The sequence below is a fragment of the Solenopsis invicta genome, chromosome 1 (assembly GCF_016802725.1).
Source record: "Solenopsis invicta isolate M01_SB chromosome 1, UNIL_Sinv_3.0, whole genome shotgun sequence".
In the NCBI taxonomy this organism is placed as follows: domain Eukaryota; kingdom Metazoa; phylum Arthropoda; class Insecta; order Hymenoptera; family Formicidae; genus Solenopsis; species Solenopsis invicta.
In genome coordinates, this window is record NC_052664.1 from 6786452 (window position 1) to 6806627 (window position 20176).

Below are 20176 nucleotides of genomic sequence, written 5' to 3' on the forward strand. Positions count from 1 at the left end.
AACGGGAATTCCCTACTAAGGGAATCCCGCCGAGCACCTGTCGCGAATTCTAAGAACACCGGCGCAACATCTGAGTAAAGCGTGCCGACCCGCGCGCGCGTCGCGGATCGACGAGACCGCGACGACGTAAACACAGCAAAAAACACGCGTTGAAATTGAACGGGCGTGACAGGGACGACGCTACCGTGCCGTTCTTTCGCACCGGCCGCAAGCCGGATACAAAAGACCGAATCTGTGTAAATAGATATCACCGTCCTGTATATACCGCGTTTCGCTATTATTAGATCGCGTCACCGTGCCGTCTTGTATATACCGCGTTTCTCCGAAACGTAAACTCATGTATATTGTCTTCATTTTGCTACAATAAATTTATACTCTCTTTAACGCACTCCCGATCTCAGAGTTAATTAACCCGGCAACCTCCCTTCGAGCCTTGGCTTCCCTGAGCAAGTCCGCGCTCGGACAAACACAGGTTGTTACATGTTTATAACAATTGCAAAATAGATTTTTGTAACGTGCTTTTTACGTTAAGTTTTTTCTTGCTGCACTACTATTTCTAATTGACATTTTTTGACTATATTTGCTGCTTTGGCTATGGGAGAGGCCAAGAACAGGTTTTAATTATTTATGTAGATTATATATAGCTTATTTTTTAAATATCGGTGATATCTAAAGCTAAACAGTCAAAGGGGTAGTGAGAGTGTTCGCGCGGTACTCAACATACAAGTTTCTTCCTATTCAAATTAGCTTTACTTCAAATATAACTTTTTATTAACGATTTCCATAAGTGTACAATTAGCTCATGGTTAGCATATTAGGTTATTGTTCCAAAGGTCTTAGATTTGAATCCCACTGATGCGTTTTTAAAAGTTGTAAAATAATGCGCAATTGTAATTAATGAAATGGAATCTTATATTAGAAATAGTAAATATAGATTAAGAAGGTTCTCCAGCAATCAGAAAGAAATATGAGAAAATTCTGAAATTTGGTACTGTAAGATATATATATATATATATATATATATATATATATATATATATATATATTGTGACGTGGCAGTTTTATCTGCCTCGCCACTTCGTCCTCCGCCTAAGCGTAGCGCGAGGAGGCGCGTGCGACCGGGCCGGGCACTCAGCGAGAGAGCGAAATCTCCGGCGGGACTGCGATGCGTGTTATTTTATGTACTCATTCGCGGCTTATTGTATGTAACCGCGGGCACCTCGACAAACGCCGCCAAAGGACCAGCAGCGGCAAGGGAGACGGCCAGCGACAGGGAAAGGAGAGGGCGATTGTCCAGGACCGGCGCACCGGAAAACGCCGACGGAGAAGAGGACGAGACAAGACGTGGCGACAGATAAGCGCCACGCAAAGGAGGCTCGCGAGTGGCACAGCTGATGGACAGGCTGGGGCGGACGAACGGCCCGGATGAGGGCCGTCGAATGCCGGCTGTCCATCGAGGAGGGTAGCGGCGAAGAGTCGTCGCTGGAAAAATTCTGCTGCTGTCGTCCGCGAGGACGACAAGAACGACGAGGATGTTGGATGCCGACGGGGACCGCACGACACCTGCGGAGACCAGACACTGCGCTGCCGTGACGTCACAGCTAGATAAGGGCGGCCGCTGATAGGCCGCTAGGCGCAAGGATATCGCGCACCCTGTGGGAGGGATAGCGCTCATCGATCGCACATCGAGCGCGATCCTCTCGGCTTTTGCGTGCGACCCGGCGTTCGGCGTACACGTTGCGTTAGAGAGCGAGCGAGTGCGAGATATCGGTCCCAGTTATCGTCGGTGGCTATCGGGAAGATCGGCGAGAGTGTCCGGCCTGGCGAGCGCGTCCAGTGGAGGATCCCCAAAGGACCCGAAGGACCAGGAGAAGAACCAGAGTCGTCGTCGAGGTGACCCTCTGACAACTGTGTAAAGCCACGAGCTGCCGGTGTCGACTGGCTCGCGCTCTGAGGTGGAGCCATTGGGTTAGTGTGCGAGTGCGTCCGCCGCGTGGCGATTGAACGCACCTTGCTTCTTAGTGTTTGGCTGACTCTCCACCTCAAGTCCGAGACCTCGTCGAGGCACCCAGCTGTCGGCTGCCGCGTGTGTTTGAGCCGTCCCGCCGTAGAAGCTCGCGGACGACCGGCTTCCCGGGAAGCCGCAAAGCCCTCGCGCACGTGCGTGAGTCGTGTTACGGCCGTGATCATACGGCCGCCCGAGATATCGGTGACTTGGTGTATCGCGCGTGTTCTATTAATTTTGTAGTGCGGTTCCGGCGACTGCGTTGTCGTCGACGCGAATCTTTTACTGTACGCACTTCTGTCTCAGAATTACGTGGCTCGCCTTAGCGGAGGCTCTGCATTCGCGTTCTTGCCGCGCCGGTCAGAGCGCGCGTGATTGGCTGCCGCGCTTCGCGCGGGACCAGTCGTCGTGATCGGCGCGTGTAGCGTAATTATGGTCTGAGTTGAAATAATTCCCGCGTCCGGCTTATTAATTTCTTTTTGTCAAACTACTTATCTCTTTGTCTTTCTTTCTCACGTTAACCGCTTTTTTTTTCTTATTTTATTGTATGCCAGCTCTATTATGCACTGCAATATATGTGTTCTCTATCGGTTATATCGGCCTGACTTTACTTGATTTCTCGCCTACCCGTTGCCTCCCGTAAGAGAGCTGCTTCGTCCCTGTCTCCGCTTCCCCGCCCCTCTACCGGTTAGAGGAGCTAGCTGGCCGCGTGCGAGCGACGATTTCGCGTTTCGGCATGACGCATTCTCGCGTGTTGTGAATCCGTGTTTAGAGTGGAAAAGTGAACCCGGAGACGCGACCGGTATTATCGCGTCTGGCGCCCAATCTCGCGATTTGGTGCGAGCGTTTGGTGTTTCTCGGTTCGCTCGTCGCCCCCGCGCGTGTTTCGCGAACTATTCCGTTGTTTGATCGTGTATCTCGCCGTTGCTCTCCGGCGTCAGGAAAATACGTGACAATATATATATATATATATATATATATATATATATATATATATATATATATATACAGCGTGGTTAAAATGAAATTACGAATTACCTCTACCAATAATTTGAAAAATCCCTACAATTTCTTACGCAAAAAGTGGATAGGGAAATGGCGCGAAATTCAAAAGCTGAAATAAAGAAAATAAAGGAAATATTGTATATAAATGAATGTATTTCAAAATAACCATACATATGCATAAGTACACACACATATATGTATAAACTTTTATTTTTTATAAAATATTTAAACTTATGACTTGCCTTTTTTATAATACAATAGTTATAAATTTGAATGTTTTAGTCTTTTTGTTGGTCTAGTTTATATTGGTTTTTACTCGTTCGATCATATAAAGAATGACAAATTAAAGTAACTTAAAATTATACAAGGACTCACGAAATTTAACAATTAAAAGAAGGAGGGGTAATTGAAAGTCAGGCAATTGCCCTTTGTCGCGGATGCGATTTTCAAATCTCGCGATGTCCGCGGACGCCGGCGTCGCTTAGTAAAGCGCCAAGGATGCTGTGTGCGTCAAACGACGCGTCGAGGTTCACCCGAGTTGATCGTCAGAGGGACCGTGATGACAATCGAGCCCGGTCGCGCTCTGACTCACACCGTCGTATCGAGACGAGCACCGACGTTCCTCTTTCAGTCTCAAAATCAGCAGGATCAGACGGCGAAGTCGTCCAAGAAGAACTCACGATTGATAGAGTCAAACACTTATTCTTTATTTAGCCTTTACACAGGATCTATTACAACCTCCCGCTTCCGGCACGCCGTGGCACTGTGGCGATGGAGCCGTGAGCCGTCGCGCTGCGTTTGAGTCAAAAGGGCGATCACACTCGACCCGTGATTTCGAAGGCTCGATGTCGTTCGTTCGACGGTGCTCCGGTGAATCTCCCGACTATATCGCTCGTACTTCGGTGGTACCCGAAAATCGGATCGAACAGGCCCCGTTGGAGGAGACGGGATCATTGGCGCGAAATTCTGTCCAAGGGTCAATATTGTTCTGACCTCGGTACGGAGAGATTAACGTGCTATTTTGAAAATAAGCGCGCTCGACCTATTAAGCTATGACATCCAATATCTAAACTTATAAACTAGTTGAACGAAAACAAGATCTAATATTGACACAGTTATGTGTCCGCTTGTCCTGAGTTTAAATTGCGAACTGCCGGTTTCTCAACATACCGCCCGCCTCGAAACTATAGTTTCGAAAGACGTTACGACTGATTCATGAAGGGCAGAGAGCGAAATATGAGATTTTGACGACCCGACCAGAATCAAGCGAGGCGGTCGGCACATTGAAACCAGAAGGTGCACTAATGTTCAGCGCTCGCCGCACGCTCAATGTCGATCGGCAAGACGCATAATTTGCCGATCGGACGCTTGTACTCGGACGACGCCGTTTTGACCGTCACAACGCGAACCAATTCGTCGAGACCCGGGTGACACCGCACAACGCGGCCGAGCTTCCACTTGCAAGGTGGGAGCTGTGGGTTGCGAAGCAAAACCAGCTGCCCCACTTGAAGGTTCGGCTGCTTACGTCGCCATTTTCCCCGCTGCTGCAGCGTGTTAATATAGTCGCTCTGCCACAACTTCCAAATGCGCTCAGTGAGCTGTCGAACCAACTGCCACCGAGATAGGCGATTCTCTTTTACCTGCAGCAGGGACGGTTCCGGACTCGCGTTGAGCACAGCTCCAATGAGAAAGTGCCCTGGAGTCAGCGGATCAAAGGAGTCAAGCGAATCGAAGAGCGGCGCTATCGGTCTGGAATTGAGGCCTGCCTCGACATTGCAAAGGAGCGTGCAAAACTCCTCAAATGTCAGCGTATGCGCTCCCACCACTCGGCGAATATGGTATTTTACGCTTCTCACACCAGCCTCCCATAAGCCGCCGAAGTGAGGGGCAGAAGGAGGCAGAAAATGCCACCCGACATTGTCCGAGGCCGTCCTGTTCAAGAAGGTGGGATCGCGAAGTGCCGCCCGAAACGCGGCGGTCAGTTCGCGATCAGACCCGACGAAGGTGGTCCCGTTGTCGGAATACATCGACGTCGGGAGACCCCTTCGAGCCACAAATCGCGAGTAAGCTCCCAAAAATGCCGGAGTGGCATATCCCTCGACCAACTCTAGATGTATCGCGCGCGTTGCTAGACACACGAATATGGCGATATATGCTTTTCGGGAAGCTATTCCGCGGCCAGACCTTGCTTTGATAAGTATCGGACCGGCGTAGTCCACTCCGCTGTGAAGAAATGCACGCGCGGGAGGAGAGACTCTTACTTGAGGGAGGGTCCCCATTTGCTGTGTCGGGACGGCAGCTCGCTCGCGAGTGCACGCCACACACTGATGGATGACCGCTGTGACCGCACTGCGAGCTCGGATCACCCAGAAATTTCGCCGTAAGGTAGCCAACGTAAGCTGAATGCCTGCGTGGAGATATCTCAGATGGATATCCCGTATGAGAAGTCGGACGAGGGGATGAGAAACGAGGACGATCGGGTGCTTAGAGCGGGTCGGGATGGACGCCCGCGACAACCGCCCGCCAACGCGAATTATTCCGTCTTCGTCCAAGTACGGAGCGAGAGGCAGAAGTACACTTTTCACCGGAAGTGCGTCCCCCTTTTGAAGCGCGGCCAGTTCGCTCGCGAATAGCGCCGATTGAATGGTTGTCACCCAAAAGTTCGTCGCACGTCGAAGTTCGCGGACTGTCAGGGACGAAGGAGTCTCAACGTTCTCGGCCGGTACAGCCCCATGTCCGCGAGCACGCGAGATAAATCGCATGACGTATGCGGTAATGCGCATTAACCTTGACCAAGACGAGTAGCGCGCGGCGAGGTCCCACACTCCATTATCGTCCGGCATCGCGACGAGAGCACACGTCCTCAGATTATGCTCCATTGAGGTCTCAGGGGGAGGACCGACAATGGGCCACTCGGAGCTCGGAAGCCTAAGCCACGCTGGACCATGCCACCAAAGGGGATGTGATGCGAGCTGGTGTCCGGGAATTCCGCGAGACGCGCAGTCGGCGGAGTTATCGGTGGTGGGCACGTGCCTCCAAACAGCGGAGGGAAGTCGGGTCTGAATTTCCGCGACGCGATTGGCAACGAACGTTCGCCACCTCGACGGATGCTGCGCAATCCACGCAAGGACGACCGTAGAGTCCGTCCAGCAGTAGCACGGAACCTCCGGAACATGAAGAGACGCGATCACGAAGTTCATCAATCTGGAGAGCAGCACCGCCGCTGAGAGCTCCAAGCGTGGAACACTCAGTGTTTTTACGGGAGCGACCTTGGACTTTCCGACGAGGAGCATCGAGGAGATCTCGCCGGAGTTCGAAAGGAGCCGCAGATAAACTACGGCTGCATACGCCTGGGAGGACGCGTCCGCGAATCCGTGCAGCTCGTAAGCCGTCGTCCCCGATCCGCGTCGAACCCATCGATCCAGCTGAAGGCTGTCGAGCGCCAAGAGCGACGCTCGAACAACCTCCCATTCCTTCGCAAGGTCGGCGGGAAACTGGTCATCCCAATCGAGCCGCGATTGCCATAGTCGTTGAAGAAATAATTTTGCCGTAATTGTGACCGGAGTACTCCACCCCAACGGATCGAAAATCCGCGCGACATTTGAGAGAATCGATCTCTTCGTGATCGAGACAGAGGGAGGACAGGACACGCGGAACTTAAACACGTCCTCTGCGGGATGCCAGCAGATTCCGAGGACCTTCACCTTTTCGCCAGGTTGCAGGTCTTTGCTGCAGGCTAGGCCGTGATCGCGGTCGTCAATGTCGCTCAGAAGAGCCGACGAATTGCTGGACCACTTGCGCAAATTGAATTGGCCACAGCGGAGTAACGAGCATACTTGGTCGCGCACTCGTCGAAGGAGAGGGACATCGTCGGCGCCGAACAGGACGTCGTCAACATACATGTTATCCGTCAGAACCGGGACGGCTAACGGGAAAGAATGTCCCTCGTCGCGAACCAACTGGCGCAGCACTCGCAGCGCTAAAAACGGCGCTGACGCTGTGCCATACGTCACGGTCAGGAGCTGATAATCCTGCACGCGCTCCGTCTCACCGTCCACCAATAAGATGCCCTGATAATCGACGTCACGCGAATCAACGACGATCTGCCTATACATCTTGGCGACGTCGGCCGAGTACACGTAGCGAAACTGTCGCCATCGCATTACAACCGCCGCTAGATCCGTCTGCAATTTCGGTCCGGGAAGCAGATGGTCATTGAGCGATTTCCCGCTTGACGTGAGACTCGACGCATTGAATACCACGCGCAAATGCGTGGTCGCACTGCCGTCGCGAAAGACGGGATGGTGGGGGATATACACGCACTGAGAAGACTCTGAGAGGGGCAATGCTTTTCGCATGTGTCCCAGCGCTTCGTATTCCCGCATGAAATTTGAATATTCTTGTTTGAGAGCGGCGTTAACTTTAAAACGGCGAAATAAACTTTTTAAGCATCGCTCAGCGATATCCCGACCGACAGTGATGGGAGGACCACTCTTGAATGGGAGGCGCACAGTGTATCGGCCGTCGGAACAACGCGAATGAGTAGCAACAAAGTGATCCTCGCATCGTTGCTCCTCCGAGCTGAGCACAGTCTGTCGCGGAACCTCCACGATCTCCCAAAATCTTCTCAATTCGCGATCGAGCGCAAGCGACGTTGAGTCCGAACAATGTTGAACAGTAATTGCTCGGCGGGCCGGATTCGACACCTGTGTAGGGCCGGATAAGGCCCATCCAAAAATTGTCTTCAACGCATAGGGCTGCCCGCGTGCTCCCTTCCGTATCTCGCCAAGAAATATCTCGCCATAGATATCGGCGCCGATGAGAAGCTCAATGGGATCAGAGTTAGTGAAATGCGGATCTGCCAACTCGAGATCCGCTAGATGGTCCCAGTTGAACCCAGCTCGATCGAGCCTCGACGAGTAATCAGCGAGAGACGGTAAGATTGCCGCGGTGACCGCGAGACGCGGCTCAGTTTGACGTGGCGGCAAGATTATGATATGAGCGGCAAACCTGCAGTTGCCGGCCTCGAGGCCTCCGATGCCTGAGAGCGACAATGGATCGCGGAGGCGACGCAGTCTTAAAGTTTGCGCGAGCCGGGCGGAAATGAAGGTGATTTCAGATCCCGTGTCGAGCAACGCTCGGACGTTTGCGTCGCGGCCCGCTGGTGAACGAACTGTGACTCGTACTGTCGCCAAAAGCACCGGAGCTCGAGGCAATGATTTGTTTGAGGCAACCAACGCGACCGCCTCGCAACCATCCCCCGTTTCAGCTTGCGTGTTCGGTTCAGTCGATGTTGCCGTTGTGGCAGCGCATGAGACCGAGTCAACATGGAGCAACGAATGATGCCGTTTCTGGCATTGACGACAAGTGTATTGACTTGGACATGAAGACAGAGCGTGTTTCGCACTGAGGCAATTAATGCACCTGTGGTGCTGCTTAATAAACTCCATGCGTTGACTCGGGCTCTTCTTAACAAATTGCGGACATTTAGTCAGGTAATGAGACGCTTTACAGATCGGACACGAAACTTGAGACGTGGTGGCGGCGTTTATAGACGCGGATTTCGAAGACCGTGCGGGCCTGGCGGAGTTATGAGGCGTGAGTTCTTCCAGGGCTCGCACGCGCGCGGAGAGAAATCGATCTAAGTCGTCGTACCTCGGAATCGCAGACTCATCGCCTCCTTTCAATCGCCACGCTTTGTGCGTAGCGTGATCAAGCCGCTGAGTGACGAGATGCACTAAGACGTCGCTCAACATTTCGTCCGATGAACGGTGGAGATTCCGAAGCGATGCAATAGCTCGATTGGCTTTATCCTGCAGCTCGCGAAGTTCGACAGCTGATTCGCGCGTGACGCTCGGCAAGTTACACAGCGCGGAGACATGCACGCCGACCAATCGCCGTTTATTATCGTACCGCGAGACCAGCAATCGCCAAGCCACTTCAAAATTATCCGCGGTGACTGGAACCGTTCGTATCGACTCGAGAGCGCGCCCGGAGAGATTAGACGCTAAGTAATGCATGCGTGAAAATGGAGTTAACTCCGGGTTTTTAATTATGAGCGACGTGAATCGATCGCGAAAGCTCTCCCAATCCTCATGGCTTCCCGAGAACGGCGGTATATTGATAGGCGGTAAATGCGACAAGGAAAGTAACGCAGACGGATTACCGTACGCCGGAGGACTTGCCAATGGTGTTGAGTTGAGAGGCGGCTCCAGCTCCTCGAGGCATTCCGTCATGTAGTCCGCTGCCCTCTGGAATATCTCCTCGTGATCGTCGAACTCCGTGTTGTCGAAGTAGCTGAGGCCCGTCCGTTTGGCGGTTGGAACTGCATGTAGTAGCGCAGCGTGGGTGGCCGCGCACTGTGACCAGACTTCCTTCAATCCAGTTAATCGTGCTCGAATCAGCGCTGGCGTGTAGTTGTTCTTGCCAACCTTTTTGAAGTTCGAGAGCGCTCGAGCCACTGAGTGTAGCTGCATCTGCTGCGTGGCCAGTAATTGATCGGTCATGATGCATTCAGGTCTATGCCTCTGTGGTCCCCTCTGAATGGTCGCTGAGCGCACACAATGCCTTAGATCCGGCTCGAAGGACCAACAATGTCGCGGATGCGATTTTCAAATCTCGCGATGTCCGCGGACGCCGGCGTCGCTTAGTAAAGCGCCAAGGATGCTGTGTGCGTCAAACGACGCGTCGAGGTTCAGCCGAGTTGATCGTCAGAGGGACCGTGATGACAATCGAGCCCGGTCGCGCTCTGACTCACACCGTCGTATCGAGACGAGCACCGACGTTCCTCTTTCAGTCTCAAAATCAGCAGGATCAGACGGCGAAGTCGTCCAAGAAGAACTCACGATTGATAGAGTCAAACACTTATTCTTTATTTAGCCTTTACACAGGATCTATTACAACCTCCCGCTTCCGGCACGCCGTGGCACTGTGGCGATGGAGCCGTGAGCCGTCGCGCTGCGTTTGAGTCAAAAGGGCGATCACACTCGACCCGTGATTTCGAAGGCTCGATGTCGTTCGTTCGACGGTGCTCCGGTGAATTTCCCGACTATATCGCTCGTACTTCGGTGGTACCCAAAAATCGGATCGAACAGGCCCCGTTGGAGGGGACGGGATCATTGGCGCGAAATTCTGTCCAAGGGTCAATATTGTTCTGACCTCGGTACGGAGAGATTAACGTGCTATTTTGAAAATAAGCGCGCTCGACCTATTAAGCTATGACATCCAATATCTAAACTTATAAACTAGTTGAACGAAAACAAGATCTAATATTGACACAGTTATGTGTCCGCTTGTCCTGAGTTTAAATTGCGAACTGCCGGTTTCTCAACACCCTTCCTTTTCTTAATTGTTAAATGACAAGTTAGTTTATTTATAGGAACCAAATAGGACTAAAAATCTTGTTATATAAAAACGTAAAACAAAACATTAAAAATATAAAATTATTACAAACCTACATACTATCATCAGAGGAAAGGAAAATATCATTATTGGTTTGTTGTTGACTAGTGGAAGGAATTTCTGATTCCTCTCGATAAATGAAATTGTATCTTTTTAATAAATCTACCCTTAAAGGACAAATAGTTGCATTAACTTTAAATTTTTTATTTGCATTTTAATTCGTAATAATGAATACTAAGTTTTCGTACTTAATCTATTGCGTTTTTTTGTTTTTATACCGCTGCACATAGAAAAAATCTTTTCTACATCAGCATTGGCATGGGGTAAAGATAATACTATTTTTGCCAATCTGAACAAATTTATAAATTTCTATTGATTATTAAAATTTTTAATTTCTGAAATTTAATTCCAAAATAATTCAACTTGAAGTTCTTTTAAATTTTCTGTTTTATTCTCAGAAAAGTAAAATGGCAACTTATTCCATTCTGTTATGATATCCTCAACATTAGAAACTAAATTTTTATATTTATCACAAACATATGTTAATGATATTCTATTATCATTTTTATTTAATGCAATCTTTTGTATAAAAAATTCTAATTCTGTTATAAATTTATCCTTTAAAGGCAATCGTTTAATAGCTCGTTCCGCAGCAGTTTTATAAAACCTTAAACATCTTAGCTTAAATTGCAAAATGTTTGAACGATTAATAGTATTATCTTATAATGACGACAGAGTAATCTTTGCTACATTGCCTATATTCATATTTTCAATGGGTAAAAGCATGTGAGGATCGTTTAAATTCAGATTTTTAAGGTGTTTTTGCGTTAAAAAATCAGATTTAATAAACCTTGAACATAATAAATGTAAAAATCGTATTGATTCTATGTGTAAATGAGGAATTAAACATTTTTCAGATTGGAATAAAATGTCGAAAGTTTGAAAATATGGAAAGACATATTGCATGAACTCAAAATATGTCTTAGTATATGATTTATTTAGTTCTATTAATAACAAATCAGCCATAACATTTTTGTCTTCAACGACAGCCACTAAAAATGCTTGCTGTAAAATAGTCTACTGTTCTAAAATTCTGTTTATGGATTTTCGAAGAGCTAACCACCTTGTTTTACTAGGATTGATCATTCGATATTTTTCTTTTTCATAATACTTTATATTTCTTCTAAGATTGCTTGTCGTTTTGGACTTCGTGAAAAATATGAATATAGAGAATGCATTAAGCTCTCCACATTTTTAGACAACTCTTCTGAAGCATGACTTGCGATTAAATGTGCAGAATGACAAATACATCCCAATATAAATATATTAGGGTTATCTTTAATTAAGTAGGATTGAAAAGAATTCCTTTTTCCCATCGTTACATTAGCATTGTCGCTACAATAGCCTACAATGTTATTAATGCTTAAGTTGTGAGTTTTTAAACATTCAATAAATGTTTTATACATATTTTCTGCAGTACCTCCATTTGCGAGCATTTTTATTAAATCTAATAATTGTGTAAAGCACTTGCCATTTATATAATATCTAACTAGAATGCACAAGTTTTTATCATTGCTTAAATCTGTACTTTCGTCTATTAATATGGAAAATACATTATTTTTTAATTCTTCATCACATTTGATTTTAATATCATTAGCCAACAAATCATTGATTAAATTTGTACATTTCAACCTTTTTATTTTAATAGAACTAGAAATTTTGCTGTCATTAAAAATATTTTTTGTTGTTGCAATGATACCTTCTATCGCTCTGAAACTGAGATTATGTTCGACTGCAAGGAGTGCATAATATCGAAGCTCAGCAATTATAACATCATGATGTATTGGTCTTTGTACAAACGTTTGAATGTTTAAATTTATTTGTTTAACTTTTACATTTTTCTTGTGTATTAATGTGTCAGCATGTTTCATTAAATAGCTTCGGCTTGCTATTAAAATTTTATTGCACGCTTTACATTTTGCCTTATATTTAATATCATCGCATGGAGTGAATCAACCACTGAATTCTGGAATTCGTAACCAAGCCTTAGCAAATGCTTGTTTTCGTCAAGAATGACTAGAAATTTTTTTCTTTTCGAATGTTCTACGACTATTATCACTGTCATTGGAATCCATAACCCCGACATTAATTTTTTTATTGCAAAATGTTATGTAAAATTAAAAAGCTTTTAATATGATGATGATAGTTATTTATACATATAAAGCTAAATAGAAAATAAAAGCGACGAAGAAAAACTATTTTCCATGGGTTATGTATTTTATTATAATATCGAATTTTAGGTAAGGCGAGTTAAAGCATGCTGAGATTGAAACATTTAAAGTGTAATGGTTAACACCATAATGACACTGCGATCTGTTTGTGATGTACACTGTTATGTAAATGAATAATAAAAGACAAAGACCAACAACGTACTTTGTGATATGAATCACATGACACTACAAGTTTATACGAACAAATTACGAGCGCCACAAAGTTTTTTCAAACTTTTACAAAACTGCAAACCTCTATTAAGGAGCCTAATGGTATCTGATGTTAATGATATTCTATAACTAATGATATTGTTCTATCATTGCTCAGCTTTAAATATATTACATAATAGACCTGTAAAAAACCTGTGCAACCTATATATTATAACAATAGCTCTTGATGTTTTCTGTGATCATACCGACGTTACTAGTAGAAGCAGACATAGTCAGATAAAAGCAAAGATTATTGCCACTTCTTATGTTTTCGCTGATTCCCAAAATATGGCTGATTGACGTGTCCATTACTACTCAATAACTTCGATTTCTGTCACTAGCCGGAGCTCCTCCTTTACTGGAATGGCTCAAAGATAAATCGATGTTGTTTGAAGGTTTGCAAGTATGGACCTACTCTTGTATTATTGTGTGCAGCTGCCAATTAAATTTTATATTATACTCGTATTATACTCAATTCAATTATACTTAATTCAATTATTATACTTAATTCAATTTTGTATTATATATTATATTGTACTCTTTAAATTTCCTTTTGAAAGTGAATGAGGATTTTTACTAACCGAATAAAGCTGACTGTGGACATTAGATAGTTTTGAAAAGTCTCGATAATAAGTTTAAATGTGAATTTGTTTCACTTTGATATCAATGTTCCTGCAACTGTCGTTGCAAGTTTTCACCAAGAATCGTGCTATATGCGAAATCCTCCAAAGTGAAACAAAATACCTCATTGTAAATATAATTAAAAGCTGTCAATACGTTAACAGATATCACGACATACACTTTACTAAATGCAAAATACACCACACTTATCAATTAAAATCGATGTAAATGCAGCAAGAGAACTATGTACCTTAAATCTTGTACATCAACTTTATTTAACATATCGATATAAAAAAGTGGAATTATTAGATGAGTGCTACATGTACATACTCTCAATCACTCCAACTTGAGAGCGTAGCATCAAACAGTTAATTTCGCGCAAGCAATGTCGTATCTTATCGCTTATAGTTATCCGTTTTAGTGCAAATCGCTATACAGACTTTCACACTTTATTGGCACCCATCCCTTTTCTAAATGTTGAGGAATGATTCGATAATTCCTCAAAATTGGTAAAGAGAGGTTTCGTAAATATTCGAGATACTTTATATGGAGAAAACAAAGGATCTGCAAATAACGGTTTCTCATACCGCGCAGAAATTCTTTAAGTACTTTTTTATAAATACCACGCTGCGGCAGTAAATACATCACATGATAGGTCCCTTTCCTTTCCGGTACGTCAACTGGCGAATCACATGATCGCATTGCAAACGGAATTATAACGATTGGCCGGTGTCTCCTATGTCTCGTTCAACTATCTTGCTCATTGGTTGAATACCCACAAGACACAAGACGTGTCGATGCGTTACATAATTTATTGTTTATCTATAAAAGTAAATGATTGGCTGTCTCGCCACACGTAACGCATTGGCAAGTCCAATGGGCATTCAGCCGTATAAATCACTAATTACTGAGCGTTAAAAATCCCCACATTTCAGTCTTTTTAATTTTAATTTTTCCTACGCCTTGTTTGCAGTAAAATTTCCCTACATGTAGGAAAAAATCCCTACTTTTAATCACACTGTGTATATATATATATAGTATATATACACAGTGTGGTTAATATACACATACATACATATATATACCCTATGATCAGAAAGTACCGGGAATTTTTAAATAAAACAAAATAGAGTTAAATTTCAGGCAAATTTATTTTATCTCCTTCAAAATATGATCCATCTGAAGCAACACACATGTGCCAACGCTTGACCCAGTCCTCCATGCATCCCTGGTAGGCCGACGAAGGGATGGCCTTTTCCCTCGTCGCATTCTCTTTGATCTCCTCGATCGACTGAAATCTCTTTCCACGAAGTGGCAACTTCAACTTGGGGAACAAAAAAAAGTCGCACGGGGCCATATCAGGTGAATACGGTGCTTGCTTGATGGTATTTACTTGATGTTTGGTCAAATAATTCATTGGTGTTTTTGCAAGAAATTCAGATCCTTCGGAACGAGCCTGGCTGCCACGCGTCTCATACCCAAAACATCAACCACAATATGCTGTGCCGTTCCATATGCAATGCCAAGTTCACTAGACATTTCTCTTAAGCTGGTATGACAATTTTCAAGCACCATTTCTTTCACTTTCTTCACATTTTCATCGGTGTTCGACGTCGATGGACGTCCGGAACGAGGGAAATCTTCCACCACTGTACAACCACTTTTAAAGTCTTTATACCACTCGTATGCTCTTGTTTTTGATAGAGCAGATTCGCAAAATGCTTTTTGCAACATTTTCAGTGCATCGGCACACGAAATTTTGTTCGCAACACAAAATTTCAAACAAACTCTTTGTTCAACAAAATTATTCATGGTAAAATGCGGCAAAATGAAAAAAGTTGACTGATGTAAACAAACGCCAGGCAGACACTAATGATCGGATGGCATTAAAACCTGACAGATGTGCGTCTTAAGGTCGTACCAACATAAGAAAAAAAAATAAACCGGTTCCCGCATGCGCGGTACTTTTAAATAAAAAATTCCCGGTACTTTCTGATCATAGGGTATATATATACAGGGTGTTTCAGACCACCCGTACACCCCTTTTCTCTTCGCAGGATTAGGACCAATCAAAAATATGTTCAGACGAAAGTTGTAGGGTTTCAAAAGATCTATTCAATGATCTTATCAGTTTGACCTTGGATGGCGTCGCCAAGGTCAGATCGAAATCACATTAAGTTTTTTAAATGAAACACCCTATTTTTGATTCCAGAATCTAATAGCTGGTGTCAAGACCTTTCCAAAACACTACAAGAAAGTTTATTTTCGTTGACTACTTTCCGAGTTGTGCGGCTTGAAAGTTACACTACCGCCAACACCATGTAAATAACAATATAAAATCACGCGTTACGCAGAAAGCCGTGCAGCCGACACAAAGAAAGTAAACACGCGAGCCGGGCCAACAAAAACAGATCATGAAAAATCGTGAAAGTTACCACTGGTCATTCTATAGCATGTCTTTCTTTATTTAATGAAGGCATCTCGCCATTTCAGTGTAAACATGTTACATTTGCAAGTTAGCATGTGTTTGTCAACACACGTTCAGCTGTCGCGAGACCACGTGCGAGCGCTTCAGTGGTTACTACTCTGTTCAACCAAGCCTTGAATTTTTTACTTAATAAATAATATTAAATTGTTTATACTTCAAATTACTCAATTTAACAGTCATTTTAAATAAAATTATGATTTTACGAATAAGATTTATGAGTGTTAAAAGCAGTTTTTTTCACACTTTTTCGTAGTCCTCATTTAACTTCGAAATACCGACAGAACCTCCTTAAAGCGATGGTAATTGACGATCCAATTTTAACGAATGTAGAACGTCTGCATTATCTCTGTTCAATTGTTACTGGAGCAGCCAATACATTGTTAAGTCACTTATCGGTCACTTACGCAAATTTTGAAGTTGCGTGGCAAATATTTTCTTTGCGATATGAAAATCAACGTCGGATCGTCATTTTTTATCTGTAAATTTTATTTTCGTTACCGTCGGCAACGCACGAAACCGCAACAGCGTTACAAACTTTGCGCGACACTACCAATATCACCGTACAAGCGCTAAAAGATCTAAAACGTCCCGTCGACACGTGGGACGAGGTTCTCGTGTTCCTCGTCTCGCAAAAACTTGATAAAGCATCGAGAAAAGCGTGGCAACTAAAAATGAGCGAATTGAAAGATTTACCGTCTTCTTCTCAGTTCGACAAATTTCTAGAATTTTGCATTAGCGCGTTTGAAGTTATCTCTCCTATGACAAATAACAAGCTAACCTATTTCCCCCTGAAAAAAACTATAAGAAATTTATTGCAAAAAGTTTGAATCACGCGCCTTAAATGCGTTGTCACTCATATATGAATATTGCGAAGAATATCACTGTGCCCCAGTGGTCAAGGTGGTAAGACACCGGGACCGGAGATTCCGGAGGTGCCAGGTTTGAACCCTGGGTGGGGTGTTATTTTTCGCAATAAATTACAGTTTTTTCAAGGGGGAATGGGTATGTAGATGCAAATCAGCATCAATTATTATATTAAATTAATCAATTTAATATAAATAGTGATATTACTAATTCTTATTTGACATGCTGTATTACGACCAAAAATTAATTCGGCGTACATTCTGGTTGAATTCGGAGAACTATATAGAATCACACAAATAAATATAAGCACTAAGATCTAGCTGCGACCGAAGAAGGCTTTCTTACTATGATTGTTTAATAATTTAGTTGTTATAATATAATAGAAAAACTGTTTTAAAATAAGTTCTTTTTATTTTCAGTAATAACTACACATATACTCACACACTTAATGAGGAATTTGTTTTGCGTGGAAAGTCAAAAACCCATATGGTACAGAGGGGTTTTACCCCTCTCCCTGCATTCCCTCCTTGTATTTTTTTAACCCAACCTAACCCTATTTTAGTTGTAATTTGGCCAAGGATATCCAATTGACCACGTTGCGATATTAAATTTATGGCCCACTTCCTCCTGCACCCACCTCGTTATTAGTGGACCGACGGGGTGAATTAGGTTAGAAAAAATACGGGGAGGGGATGTGAAGGAGGGGTGGAGCTCCTCCTCCGTTCTCTGTACGACATGTAAAAATTTGAATTTGTCAGAGTTATTTTAAAATTGTTTTTTGATTATAACTCCTAAAGTATTAGAGTTAGGTAAAATATCTATAGAATCTTATTTGTAGAGCTCATAACAAGCATCACTTTTTGTTTGAAACATGTTTTTGTAAAATAAATATTTTCTAAAATAATTAAGAAAAACTGTTTTTGTCTTCCTCTAAGTATATCTCGAAATCTATTGAAGAGCCAATTAATTTATAAAGTAAAGTTATTCAGTATCCTTGTCTCTATAACATATGTCAAGGTCAACATGATTGGAGCTGAGTCCCCTATTGTGCACAATTACCACTGTGTCTTTTATATTAATAAATACAATTATTTATTTTAAAAAAATACTTTTACAGTTATATGCAATAATTTACATAAGTTAAAAGAAAAATTTTGTTTTTTCTAGTATATTTTTTGCTTACAATTAGTACGACAATAGGCACACAAGCGGCGCGATATTGCTTGAAAAAATAGCTTCTCGCACGCCTAACAACAATGATCGCTGGGCCTTATCGCGCACATTTGGAGATAGACCGTGTTAAGTCTGTGATATGCAGTAAATTATATCTTGATAATTATTGCAAATTTTCCAAAATAGAGGACCAAGGTAGAGGAGGTAAATTTTCCAAGGTAGAGGACTTTTCTGCTCAGTTTGACTTGCTCAGCTCACGAGAGGCGTGGCGCTCATTACCAAATACTCTCTATATGTATTAATAAAAATGTTAAAATAATAAAACATATATTTAATTTTTATGAATTAATTTTTAAATAAAATCTTATATACAGATTGGGAAGTGGAGCCTGGTGACCACAAATGGCATATGAACAAAGAGAATTACTATTTTCCGAAGATTGATCGATATCCCGATCTGAAAACGATCACTTTGGTGTTCATTGCTAGTAGCCTCGGCCTGATCATTTTGATATCGACTCTCATTATACTACTATACAGAATAGGAGCCAGAGCTAGGCAACAAAGAGAACTGCAGTCTCGTCTGGAAACAATTAGCGAGCTGCTAGGTATGTGTTTGTGATTCCTTTACAGATAATATTTGTTTTATTTAAAATGCAGACATTCTTAATAATTCATTTAAGGAGTGATATACAAGGTGTTTCAGAAATAGTTGGCCAACTTTTAAGAGCATATTCCACTCCATTGTAAGAATGAAAGAAAGTCATATAAACATGGGTTTGGAAATGCTTCCTTTCTAGTTATAAATTTTTTATTGATTTTATAGAAATTGCTGGAAATGATTTTCTTCCGAAATTTTCTTCTTGTACCAATTTATTTTTACCTACACTTAATAGTAACAACTACAGACAATTTTTGGAAATGCAACTCCCTATATTATTAGAAGACGTTCCATTACAGATACGCGATCAAATGTGATTCATGCATGATGAAGCTCCAGCACATTTCAGCCGCATTGCTCGAGAGTTCGTGAATAATAATTACATCAATAGATGGATTGGTAGAGGAGTCCATTGCTTGGCCTGCACGTTCTCCCGATTTGAATCCTTTAAATTTTGAATTATGGGAACATCTTAAGACTCTCATGTATGATACTGTACTACTGTGGAAGTACTCTAAAATCATATTATTGCTACGTGTGACAAAATACGAAATATTCCGGGAATTTTTGAACGTCTTCAACATTCCATGCGACGTGCAAAGCATGCATTGAAGCAAGAAAATCATTTCCAGCAATTTCTGTAAAATAAAAAAATGTTTATATCTTGAAAAAGAAGCATTTCCAAATCCATGTTTATATAACTTTTTTCCATTTTTACAATGAGTGGAATATGCTCTTAAAATTTGGCCAACTATTTCTGAAACACCCTGTATATGTAGAAGAATAAATAAAAATGTCTATTTTTACCATGTTTTAAACGCCGCAATGACATTCGCATAAATACATCGAATCACTTTGTTATTTTAGAACATAAGATGCATTTCAACCTTGATTTTAATTGGAAAAATGTAGAGATCCTAAACATAGAACGATTCCTTAGTAAGAAATTAATATTCAAAAAGTTATATACTAAAATGCAAGAAAAAAAAACAAGTCTAAACTTGCAAGTTAACACAGAATTTCTTCTGCTTGCATAGTGCTTTTGAATAATATTAAAAAGACATCTTAGTAACAAACTTTCTAAATGTTTATGTTTTTAAAATATGTTCTGTTTATAATATGTTTTATCAAGAGATTTGGAAGTGTCTCGCATAAAATGAACAGCGCAACGTGAAGAACAAGCGCAAAACCGTCCTATATCTCTTTATGTGAACCAGCGACTTACGAATACGAATAGTTATCAAATCTCAATAATAGCTAAACCGTTAAATTCTGAGTAGATTCGATCGATAGCTTGATGTGCACCCAGATAACACATGGACATACATAGAATGTCCAATAAACATTCGATTTCAGACATTGGAATGTTTCTTGAAAGGCTATCCGAATAAAATCCAACAAACTTTCATTGGAAGTCTTATAGATGTTCGTTTTTCACAACTACCGACGTCAATTAAACGTTCAGAAAAGGACCTAAA

The 20176-nt window shown here is 42.9% G+C and overlaps 1 protein-coding gene across 4 annotated transcripts in view; it reads left to right on the forward strand.

Moving 5' to 3' along the window:
- Nucleotides 1-20176, forward strand: part of LOC105202597 — a 190588-nt gene that overhangs the window by 106447 nt on the left and 63965 nt on the right. For all 4 annotated transcript variants that reach the window (XM_039447546.1, XM_039447542.1, XM_039447551.1 and 1 more), the window contains one exon: nucleotides 18412-18645. In XM_039447546.1, coding sequence (XP_039303480.1) covers nucleotides 18412-18645 — 234 coding nt within the window. The remainder of the gene's footprint in view (nucleotides 1-18411; nucleotides 18646-20176) is intronic.